The 12,095-nt window shown below is 46.2% G+C and overlaps 1 protein-coding gene across 1 annotated transcript in view; it reads right to left on the bottom strand.

Annotated features, from left to right (window-relative positions):
- SLC12A4 (solute carrier family 12 member 4) overlaps positions 1-2,740 on the bottom strand; it is a 62,282-nt gene extending 59,542 nt beyond the window's left edge. Inside the window, exon 1 of the mRNA XM_053399554.1 lies at positions 2,422-2,740. Within this exon, the coding sequence (XP_053255529.1) occupies positions 2,422-2,575 (154 nt within the window). The 5' untranslated portion in view covers positions 2,576-2,740. The remainder of the gene's footprint in view (positions 1-2,421) is intronic.
- Between the last annotated feature and the right edge of the window lie 9,355 nt (positions 2,741-12,095).

The raw sequence follows: 12,095 nt of genomic DNA, 5'->3' as shown, positions 1-12,095 counted from the left end.
GTTATTGAGATCATTTCCTAAGGCATCTGAAAAAAAGGGCTGAGGCCTTATGACTAACATGGCTTTTCCACTCCAACATCAATAGGCTCCCTATTCATGAAAATGTGAATTGAAGTGGCAGGATGGGGGAAAGCACTTTGAGCCTCTTGGCTATTTCCATGGAGAAGGAAGAATCAGAAGAATAGGGGAGTGGGGAGGAACTTTAGAAGTAAACCCCCTCTGGTATACACAGGGCCTTTTTAGATTTAGGAGTCTCCAAAATAGTTAGCAGTTCCCTTGGCTTTTTTTTTTTTAACCTGGGAAGCATTTCCACTAAACATAAGTCCCACTGAGCGTTCAAAGAGGCAGACTCTCTGGTGTTTTTAGGATTGAAGCTTTCGTTTCTCGTATTTGTACACATCCCAGCTGTTCTTTATTTTAAGGAGTGAAACTTTGTGAAACATTACAGATTAATGGAACTGTATAGTAAAGAAGAGCAGACAGAAAGGAACTGCATAGCCCATCAGATCAGGGCTTCATTTCAAGAAAGAGAGACTCCAGATTCTGCTTGGTCTGGAAATAAGGCCACACCTGCCCTATGCATTTAGAGCAGCATCATAGCACTATAAACAGTCATGGCTTCCCCCATAGAATCCAGGGAACTGTAGTTTGTTAAGGATGCTGAGAATTGTTAGGAGACTCCTGTTCCCCCCATAAAGCTACAATCCCTTCATAGAGTTCCCTAGGAAGAGTGACTGGTTGTTAAACTACACTGGAAATGAGAAACCAGGGTTCAAACTCCTGGTTGTCTAGAAAGCTGCCAAGTGGCCTGGCCTCCCCTACAGGGTGTCACTATGCCTACCTCAGTGTTGCAAGAGAACACCACTCTGGGCATCCTGGATAGCGCAGAGGGAAAGAACAGGATACAGATATAATAGGCACATTTTATTTACTTCAATATTTATAAGACCAGGTCCACCCAAAGCATGATTTTATATGGCCGGGTGGAGTCCAGCAACATCTGGAGGGCCAAACCTGCTTTGACACAGGTGTGTGGAAGCGGGAGGTCACTTGTCACACAAGGCTCAGTGTTAAGATGAGTGAGCTAAAACTCCTCCTCTCTTGGAAGGTACAAATATTTAGTTGGCTTTTTCATCCTGTCACTTTCCAAACCTAGCCTTCTGCCAAGCATATGTCTACCAGCAGATATCTATTAACCACAGCAGATAAGAGCATTACAAAAAGCCCTGTCGCATCAGGTCTAAAGTTCATCTAGTGCAGCATCCTGGAGCTACAGGGAACCAGCCTGTTCCTGCATATGCAGAACAACCCTTCAGATATTCAAAGACAACTATCATGCTTTCCTCTAGACCAGTGTTTCCCAAACTTGGGTCTCCAGCTGTTTTTGGTCTACAACTCCCATCATCCCTAGCTAGCAAGACCAGTGGTCAGGGATGATGGGAACTGCAGTTCAAAAACAGCTGAAGACCCAAGTTTGGGAAAGCCTGCTCTAGACCTTCTCTGAGCTAGGCTGAACATACCCAGCTTTTCCAATCCTTCCTCATAGGACCTGCTTTCCAAGCCACTTGTCATCCTTATTGCCCCTCTCTGAACATGCTCCTTTGTCATTTGTCTTCTGTTGTTTCTACAATGCCCTGAGATTGTAGGATGAAGAGTGGTCTAAAAGTCTAATAATAAAAATAATAGCCTTCTTAACTTGATCATAAACAACCTAGCATGAAGGGTGAGCAGAAAGGGAGGTCAAATTTGCCAATGATGCCCAATTGTCCAGGGTGGTCAAAAGAAAAAGGGTCTGTATGGCACAGATTGAAGACAGGAGTGCCTGGTGTGCTCTGGTCCATGGGGTCACGAATAGTCGGACATAACTAAACGACTAAACAACAACCATGGCACAGATTAGACCTGGGAGTTAGCTACAAGGCAAAGGCATCTCATTGCCATTCTGCACACACTCACGAGACACACATTTTCTCCTCCGCAGGGATCAGGAACGTATGGCCCTCCAGATGTTTTTGGACTGCCAATCCCTATCAGGAATCCATAAACACCTGAACAGCCCCACACTGCAGTTCCCTTCCCTGCAGTCGCTGAAGAGCTGAGAACACAAGGCGGAGCCGCCCCCACCACTCTCCACATGCTCAGAGACACCCCTCCTCCGTTACTCTGCAAACGCCCTGAGAAACGCCTCTCTCCTCAGCCTTGGTGGAGAGCGGCTCTGGAACTCTTCGCATGCTCAGAGACCTTTTCTCCGCGAGCTCCACCTGCTCCCTCCCACCAGAAGTAACGGGACACAAAAGCGATGTCTAGAGAGAGAGAAAGGCGACTGGAGGGAAGGGGAGGGAGAGGCCGCCGCCGCCACGCACACACCCACAACACGCCAGCCAACTTTGCAGCCGTCGGCCCAACTTTCCCTCCACTCACCGTCGGAGCTGACCGTGTCGTAGGCATCGCGCTGGTGGGAAGCGCGGCGCGCCCCGTCGCCGGGCTCGCTGTAATCCACCCAGCTGAGTCCTTCCAAGTTGTCGTAGTCCGTCCGGTGCTTGTCCTCCACCGGCACGACGGTGAAGTGCGGCATCGTCTCGGCCACGCCGCGGCCCACCTCTCCCTCCGCCTCTGCCTCCGGTGGGGCTTCTCAGGAGCAGGCGGGGCGCAGCGGAGAGAGAAAGAGGCGCGCAGCAGCAGCACCCGCCGCGGGGCCAGGCTGGCATTCCAGCAGCCTTGGGTCACTTCCTCTCAGGAAACCCGGCTCGTCGACTCCACCCATTCCCCCCTCCAGGCGGCAAAAAAAGAAGCTGGGATCACGGGGGGGGGGCATTCACCACGCCCCCGGGGGTGGGGTCTGTTTCCCCCAGCAAAACGCTATCGGGGGATGAGTGAGGGGCAGAGAGGAGGAGCACGGTTGCGGGAAACGGAAGAGAAAGGGGGCCAGGACCCCATCTGCCAGCCCGCGACCACTCAACGAGAGGCAAAGATCCCACAAGCAAAGAGCATATATAGAAGTTCAGAGCTTGGCGTGGGGGTGAGGGGTGCTTGGCGTGTGGCCATCTAAATGTCGGATTCCTCCTCCCACCAGCTGCGACCATTGGCCACGCTGGCCGTGGCTAATGGGAAATGGAAGTCCTACACCAGCTGGAGAGGGCCACAGATTTCCCGCCCCCGATCCGGGTTGCAACGGTAGTGCCCTTAGGGTTTGGGGCAGAGGTCAAGGCCCCCACACAGCAGGATGTGCAGGAGGCTGAGCCCCCCCAAATACAGCAGGGCTGGCTTGCCATATTTTGAAATAATGGTCTTTGTGGGCCCCTCTTCAGCTGGTAAAGTGCATTAAGTCCAAAGTCTTAGCTATTACCACTCCTCACACACACACAGATGTTTTTGACTACAACTCCCATCAGCCCCAGCCAGTGCTTGCTGGGGCTGATGGGAGCTGTAGTCGAAAACATCTGGGAGGCACCAGATTGGGAGAGCCTGGTCTAAAAAGAATTCAGTGTGGTGTAGTGGTTAAGAGCGGTAGTCTCGTAATCTGGGGAACCGGGTTCGCGTCTCTGCTCCTCCACATGCAGCTGCTGGGTGACCTTGGGCCAGTCACACTTCTTTGAAGTCTCTCAGCCCCACTCACCTCACAGAGTGTTTGTTGTGGGGGAGGAAGGGAAAGGAGAATGTTAGCCGCTTTGAGACTCCTTAAAGGGAGTGAAAGGCGGGATATCAAATCCAAACTCTTCTTCTTCTTCTTCTTGATTCTCCCAAGCCTTCCGGACTTACAACTTGCAACCTGTCCAGAGGATAACCCTCATCATCAGCTGCCTCCTCTTTAAGCCTCCGTGTTGCCCTATTAGAACTCAGCAGGGCAGAGAGTGGGCCAAATCTTGCCTTAGTTGGCGCTGCCTGTCATGGGCTCTGGCTTTGCCTGGCATTAGCTTTGACTCCAGCTACCACTGACCTTGCTTTGTGCCCCACCAGACCCAATGGGTGACAGCCACCACCAAAGAAGTCTTAAGTGAAAAAATGCCTGCCTAACACTACCTGTTTTGGGTTGCAGCAGACTGCCTAGAACACATTGAGCAATGCTTGCAGTAATTCTGTAAAGTAAGTAGATTTATTATGTGTAAAGATTGTGCACATCACTTAGTAATTATGCAGGTTTCCAAGGCGTAGCAGACACCGCTCTAGGGCAGGAGTGTTCTTAGACATGTTGCATGCTCCTAGTCGCATGAGTAGCAACTACTAAGGGAGGAATGCAAGCTTTCTTTTGCTTGTGTTGCATCTGTTTGCCATCCTTGCATTTAATCACTGTTATATTCTTTCGCAAGTGACTTGTTTCTCCCCGATCACTCTCAAATCTAATTGGCTGAGGCCCTGTGTGGGTCAGGTCTCCAGGTTAAGACACAGTTCAAGGACACATACTAGCCAGGCAACAGCACTTCAGGCAGGTGCAAGGGGGGGCTGTCCCTTGGATTCCACATTCAGCTCCTAGCCTTCCAAGTACAGCAAGTTGATAAGGGACATTTATGTTATTCTTTATGGAGCCCTTTCAAAGGAAATAGTGGTGAGAGGCTATCCCCTCCCACACAGTAATTTCAACGACACTTAAAAAACATCTTTCAAAAGTAACAGCCATAAAAAAGTGCCTCCAGGCAAACACTTAATCACATTTGACATTCAGTCTAATTTTGCCCTTCATTGTCCTGGAACAAATAATGTGTTTCCTATTCATTAGGGCTTCCTCTTCCCAGAAGTGTGACGGCGGCTTTTATTTTTGGGTCTTCGTTAACATTGAATTTGACTCATTGCGCCCCGTAATAAATTTTGAGTGAGAGAAGTCAAGATGATTCTTTTTTAGGTGGTAGAGACTTCGTGCTGTATTGTGAAGTCACTGAAGCAGCCAGGTTGAACTTCTGCGGTGACCCTTGGCTCGTGAATAGAAATCCTGGAGAAACAGTCCTGGTTTTGTCTGTGAAAATTTGTTGTGCAAATTCTCTAGGAAAATTGGAATGGTGAGGGAGACTTTTAAGGCCCAGCCATACGGCTTCCCCAAGGGCTAGATTTGGCACACCTTGTGGCCCTTCATATGTTATTGGACTCCAACTCCCATCAGCCCCACCCACATGGCTGGCACTACTATGAGCCTTTCTGAGGGAGCCACCTCAAGCGGCAATCTGGGAGGGGTGGCAGATTTAGACCTGGTGCTGCACCTGCCTCCTGCCCGCTTGATTGTGGTGGCAACACCTCCTCACTGGGGCAGTTTCTTCATACTCACACACCTCTTTTTATCCTCCATTCAGGAGAGGATTCATATCACACCCACTTCCTCAACTCATGCCCCCTGAAACACAGCTCCTCTTTCCATTCTGCCAAGCTCCCTATCTTCCCCTCTCGCCTTTGCTCCATGGCAGGGGTGTCGAAACTTTTTTCAAAGAGGGCCAGATTTGATGAAGTGAACATGTGTGAGGGCCGACCAAAGTTAAGCTTTTTATTGGATTGAAGTTGTTGAGCTTTTTTAAAGATTTTACCCCGGGAAATAAACTGCCACAGGGGTCGGATTAAAGCGACTGGCAGGCTGGATTAGGCCCCCAAAACAGACTTTGGACATGCCTGCTCCATGGCTTACTAGCACTCTTGTGAAGCTGGAATGCCTTGCAACATTTGACTTGCCTTTTTATTCTCTTTACAAGTGAAACCGGTTAAAAGTTACCACACTTGGATTATAGTTTAGGGCTTGCAGAGACCAGATAAAACGGACAGAGGACTGATAACTGGCCCACCTGTTTAAAGGGAGGCTCCTGGTAAATTTTAGAAATTAAGCTTCAAATGTAAAAATGAGATACTGTATATCAGACAAAGTAAATTTATATAATCCCCAATCACACAGGTCTAAGATTATTCACTGTTAAATTCATTTCTAAGAAATCCTGGGAACTGTAGTTTACCCCTCACAGAGCTACAATTTCCAGCATCCTTAACAAGCTGCAGTTCCCAGGATTCTTTGAGGGTGGGGTGCTTTAAATGGTATTTATGCAGCCTAAGATCCATTCCTATGCATGCTCAGTTTAGGGCAAGTGTCACTGGACTCTGGGAGACTTACTTCTGTGTAAACATACATGCTATAAGTCACCAGTGAACTTGTCCACGAATGTAACAATTTTTGGGATTAGGTACACTTTACAAAGGAGGGGAACATTCTTTTCTTGTTTGCTTCTCTGAAATGTGGTTGTAGACAAAGGGACTCTGTGGGAAAACAGTGCTTCTGGAAAATTAAATATTTGCTGTTTTGTGGTGTTCATTTAAAATGTCTGGTGAATTGTGGATATAGAAAAGTTTTTTCTCCCTCCCTCATAGCACTAGAACTTGCAGACACCCAACAAAGTTGCCTATTGGAAGATTCAGGACAGAAAAAAGAAAATACTTATTCACACACAGTGTGTAACTTTGGAACTTGCTCCCACAGGGTATTGTGAGGGTCACCAAATTGGCTGACTTTTAAAAGAGGCTTAGACCAGGCCTGGCCAACTCCCAAGAGACTGTGATCTCCTCCCAGTATAAAAAATACTGGCAGTGATCTACCCATTGTCATTGAGGATTGACCAGAATTGTTGAGCTTTTGGGGTGGGGGGAAGAACAGTGTTGTTGAGCTTTTTTGGGGAGGGGAGCAGAGTTCTTGAGCTTTTTTTGGAAAGATCAGCGCTAAAGTCAATCACCGTTCTCCAGATCGCAATGAGGAAACACCAAACTCCGCCCACTAGACGCAATGGAGGAACAGACCGGGGGGGGGGGACATTCATTGCGGAGTTTCTCTAAGACAGCGATTGATAAGGCTCCTGCGATTGACCACAAGCACCAGGGGATCTCCCTGTCGATTGCGGTTCACCAGTTGGACATGTCTGGCTTACACAAATTCATGGAGAAAAGGGCTAGCCATGATGGCTATGCTTTGCCTCCATGGTTAGCATTCTGAATACCAGCTACTGGAAACCGCAAGAGGGGAGAAAGGGCTCTTGTGCTCAGTTCCTGCTTGAGGTTTTCCCATAGACATTGGGTCAGCCACTGTGAGAACAGGATGCTGGACTAGAGAGGCACTGGCCTGATCCAGCAGGTTCTTCTTATGTTCTTCTTATTGTGTTTGACCAGGTGGCTATAATCAGAAGTTTGTTGTGTTGGTGTCTGATATTTTCATGTTAGAGAAAGGGGCTTCTTCCAACTATTGCTATTTTACAGGTGGGATTCAATTGCATACAGACAAATTCAGGTTTGTAGTTGAAGTAGATTTGGTGATCTTTTCCAACAAACTCACTTTTAAAAAGTGGTGGTTTTTTTCTGGTAAGGAAGGTGACCAAGAAAATCGCTTGCAAAGTATAAAAATAGCTTGACACAATATTGCTTAACCTCCCTTGCAAATGAATCAGAATAAATGCTTAAATGACAAGTGATATGAAAGGAATGCAGAATCCGCCCCCCTTTCCCCAGAGGTGTCTCCCCTACCTCTTCCATGCTCTAGAGAGTACATCATCCCGCTTTTTCATTTTTTAAGGAAAGACAATGGCACTGCTATCGCTTCCATTACAAGTAAACAAGACTTTTGCTTTATTTTCCTTGAGCTCAGGGTGTGTAGGATTAAACTGTAAAGGCTAAAATGCAATTGGTGCTGCATGCTTTGAAGTGGTAGGGAGTCAGGATAAGCCTAGTCTGATTCACTGATAAAAAGCAATCTTGGTTAAGGCTGAGCAGTGCGCTGATGCATTCTCTTAAGACTTAGTACCAAGAGGAAACTTTCAGAAGTTTGTTTAGATTGTTTATTCGATTGCTTCTTTCAAAGGGTGAGCAGAGATGGACAAGAAGCAGTGTTTGTTTTTCCATGTCAAATTAGTTAAATGACTAGAAGGTAAATCAATCTCCTTTGGGGAGGGACAATAGCTCAGTGGTAGAGCTATTGTTTTAGGAATCATAGGAAGCTGCCTGATACTGAGTCAGACCATTTAACACCTCTCCAGGGTTTCAGGCAGAGGACTCTCCTAGCTCTGCCTGGAGGTGACCGGGATTGAACTTGGAACTGTCTGCATGCAAAGCTACCATACGGCTCCAAGTTCATTCTCTGGCCCTTTCAGTTAAAAGGATTAGGTAGCTTCCCTGCTGGAGGCTGTGGATATACATTGCCAGGCAGAATTGCATTAATGATTTGACAGTGGGCTGGTTCATGCATAACACTAAACCATGGTTTATTTAAGCCACATGTTATTTAGCAAACCACGAGTCAAACACGAGTTGTCCCACAAATGTCCAAACAAACCATGGCTTCTTTCTCTAAAGCTTGTCCAGCTGCTTTTGCCTTATGACTTTGTAGTTTGGTGAGCATCTGTAGTGGGATTCCTAAAGAAACTGTGGTTGGGAAAGAGTGCTGGGTTCATGGATAATACAATGCTACAGTTAAAACAAATTAGGAATGGGAGAGAAATTTGATTCACTTCACATTTAAAGGTGAATCTACTTAATTTGCACTTTCTAAAACAATACACAGATGGAAACACGGCCATCCTTCAAAGTTCACACCTCTCCAAATTATGCAATCCAGTTATCCAAGCAAGTAATTTGTACCATAATGCATATGGTATATTAAAGTGTGTGTAAAATGTGTGTCATGTTGTTGTTCTATTACCTGCTTTTCACTGTAATGTCCCAGGGTGGGTTGCAACATCACAACAACATTAAAAACCATTTAAAACAGCCCATTAGTGAAAATAACATACATAAATGGATTATATTAGGAAAAAGTGACTTGCAAAAATGTGTATATGTCCTGAGTACACCTAGCCCCCAATGAGGACATGCAATTGTAAGTTTAGTTCTTTATTGTCAAAGCATGCAATTACGTCGGTACCTGTGGTGCAAGAATTACATGCACCACTCCTACTAAGTATCTAGCTAGGCATCTCCTCGAGACTTGTGCTCTGAGCCAGAGCAACAGTGTCATCACGCCTCCATCAGCACATTTAAACCCCTTCTTCAGACATAGTGTGTGCAAGCAGCTGGCAATTTCTTCTGCGCAGCAGCTCCAGCTGGTCCTGTTGCTTTCAGCCACTCTTTGTCTTGGAGACAGCGGGAGAGGGGACAAAGGAGATTCTAATGGCCCTACTCTCTCTGGGAGCATCTCTTCCACCTTTGCACCTTCCTGCAACTCTTCCCCTGCTTCCTCTTCTCCCTGAGGACCTTAGGGGCAAGAGACTGGGACTGGGAAGCTGGAGCTCACTCAGGCCATGGTGGAAGCAAGTATTCCTTTCATGTCCTTACTCAACTTCTGTACTCTTTTATACCCATTATTTGTTTTTTATTTTAAAAAAGGTATCTGATTCGGCATTTCCCTTCTTCTACAGAAGGCTAGTGTCCCTCTGGAGCTGTGTGACTGGTGCTGAAGGCAGGGGGCACTGAATTCGCCCAGCATTGAATCAGCTGTTTGTAAGGCAGGTTTTAGCCAGGGATGGCCTTTCAGATGATGCGTGACTCAGCTCCCACCAACCTTTTTCAGCATGGCTCATGGTCAGGGATGCTGGAAACTCGAGTCCATCATCACCTGTAGGGTGCCCAACAGGTGCCCAACCTCTGGCTTAAAGGTAAAGGTAAAGGGACCCCTGACCATTAGGTCCAGTCGTGGCCGACTCTGGGGTTGCGGTGCTCATCTCGCTTTATTGGCCGAGGGAGCCTGCGTACAGCTTCCGGATCATGTGGCCAGCATGACTAAGCCGCTTCTGGCGAACCAGAAGAGTGCACGGAAATGCCGTTTACCTTCCCGCCTGAGCGGTAACTGTTTATCTACTTGCACTTTGACGTGTTTTCGAACGAAAAAGCCTCTAAAACAAAAAAGGGGTTGGGTGAAGGGGGGGGAATGGGACACTTGCAGGGACCGCATAAAGACACAAGAGGGCTCTGCAGCCCAACAAATGAGGGTCAAGGCAGACTTCAAAGCCAAACTCACATTCTTCTGTTGCTCCAATGATGAGCCGGGCTTCCTTTCTTTGAAAGGGGAGATTGCCACCTGAGATTCGCTTTGGGCAGCAAAGTGTACTGGTCTGGCTGGCAAACTTCCTCCCTTTGTCCCTTGAAATATTCCAGATGGTAGGCAATATTTGCAGGCAGCAAGTGGAATAAGAGCCACTTCTGATCCTGCCCACCAAGTCTAATGTCTTTCCTGGTCTTTCCTGAGTGTGTCTGAAATTTGTTCATGATTAGATTATAAAGGTGCACTTGGGGCAATTGCGCATGACCACAAGGATCCACAGACTTAAAGCTTTCTGTTTGTTTGTTTTTTAAAAGAAGTATCTAGTCCTCCTAGAAAGAAAGTTAAGCAGCAAATTGTGCAGGGAAGCTTTTAATGTTTAACAGACTATTGTATTTTAATATTTTGTTGGAAGCCACCCAGAGTGGCTGGGAAAACCCAGCCAGATGGGCGAGGTATAAATAATAAATTATTATTATTATTATTATTATTATTATTATTATTATTATTTGTTAAGTTGTGGGTGAACATATCAGATGACACAGCGATTCTTCAAACAGCTCTTGTTTATTCAGAGGCCAGAACAGAACTGAACTGAAGGGTTCAGCCAGCCTGCTTATATAGAGCTCCACTAGATCGTAACTGTAACAACTTTCTGTAACTATCCAATCACTGAACGTCACTTTCGATCCCTTATTTGCATATGTGGACCTGAACTATCTACAGTATCCCCCTGCTGGCCCAGGGTGAGAACTTCAGTACATAACATTATTATTATTATTATTATTATTATTATTATTATTATTATTATTATTGATTATCTGTGAGATGACCCACCTTGGCTGCTCCCGCCCCTTAGAGATGTTAACCAGTGAGTGAAGTCAGACCTACAATGGTTGAGCGAGTTGTTTGGACACCAAACAACAGGAATCTCTTAGGTCCTAAGGAACTGCTGTTTCAGCTCTTTGTGGCTTAGATTAATACTAACAGATCCAACGTTTTCATACTATTCCCTCAGAAATGTGGGTGTGCACACCTTGTATCCTCTGTATCTTGGGGGGGTGTCACATAGAAGTAACTAGAGGGGGTGGTGCTCACAGTAGTCACTCAAGAATCTGAATGGATCCATCCGCCTGTCAGGTCAGGTTACTTAAGAGGAGACACAGCAGGACCAGTGTGGTTTGAAGCCTGGGGTAGAGGGCTGGACAGATTTGGCTCTTGTTTAGAGGTTCCCCACCCTTAAATTAAAATAAAACTGCTGGACCCAAGTGAGACATTTGATCCTTTATATGTTACTGCCTTTCTAAAATTTTCAGCCAAGTGTTTTTTTAAAAAGCAATGTTGTTCAGAGAATTTAAGCCCTGTGCTTCATACCAACGTGCACGTGATTGTTTTTAATAATAAATTAAAAAAATAATGATTATTAATTTATTTATTGCCTTCTGTACAATCGTCACAGCATTTGAAAACTCAAAAACATATGTTTAAAACATAACGAAAACCCTTCAAAACAGACACTAATGGCATAGATCCATTTATGCAGTTGAGAAAGCCTGTTAGAAGAAAAATATCTTTCTGTTTCCAGAAAGTGAAGAAGGTTGGCTCCTGCCGTATTTTGACAGGAATGGTATTTCACAGAATAGGGGCAGCCACACTGAAAGCCCTGCTCTGAGGTGCTGTGGAGTAGGCATCTGAGATGTTTGGAACTTGCAGGAGAAAATGTGGAAAGTGCTAAGTTTTGTCCATGAGACTAACTGGGGTGGGAAGTTATCATCCTTCCAGATGATGTTGGACTCCATCAGCCCCAGCCAACATGGTCAATGGACAAAGATAATGGGATCTGTAGTCCAGTAACCCCTGGAGGGTCAGAGGTCCTGGAACCAAAGGTACGTATACACAGGTTCTGATCCAACTGAAGTTAATCAAGATGATTGGCAGTATAACGTACACGAGTCCCACTGAGTTCCATTAAGCTCACTCCCAAACAAGTGGGAATTGCATTACAGCCCAGGCCCCTCTGAGAGCATGTAGACTAGGGCTTTAGCTTTCAAACTGCTCTAGTGAATCCAAAAGCGAGCAGTCACAGAATTGCTCATTATAATAATTTCAAATGTAT

The sequence above is a fragment of the Podarcis raffonei genome, chromosome 8 (genome assembly GCF_027172205.1).
Source record: "Podarcis raffonei isolate rPodRaf1 chromosome 8, rPodRaf1.pri, whole genome shotgun sequence".
NCBI classification, from domain to species: Eukaryota; Metazoa; Chordata; class Lepidosauria; order Squamata; family Lacertidae; genus Podarcis; species Podarcis raffonei.
Note: the sequence above shows the minus strand (reverse complement) of the source record. Positions and strands in the feature narration are given on the sequence as shown.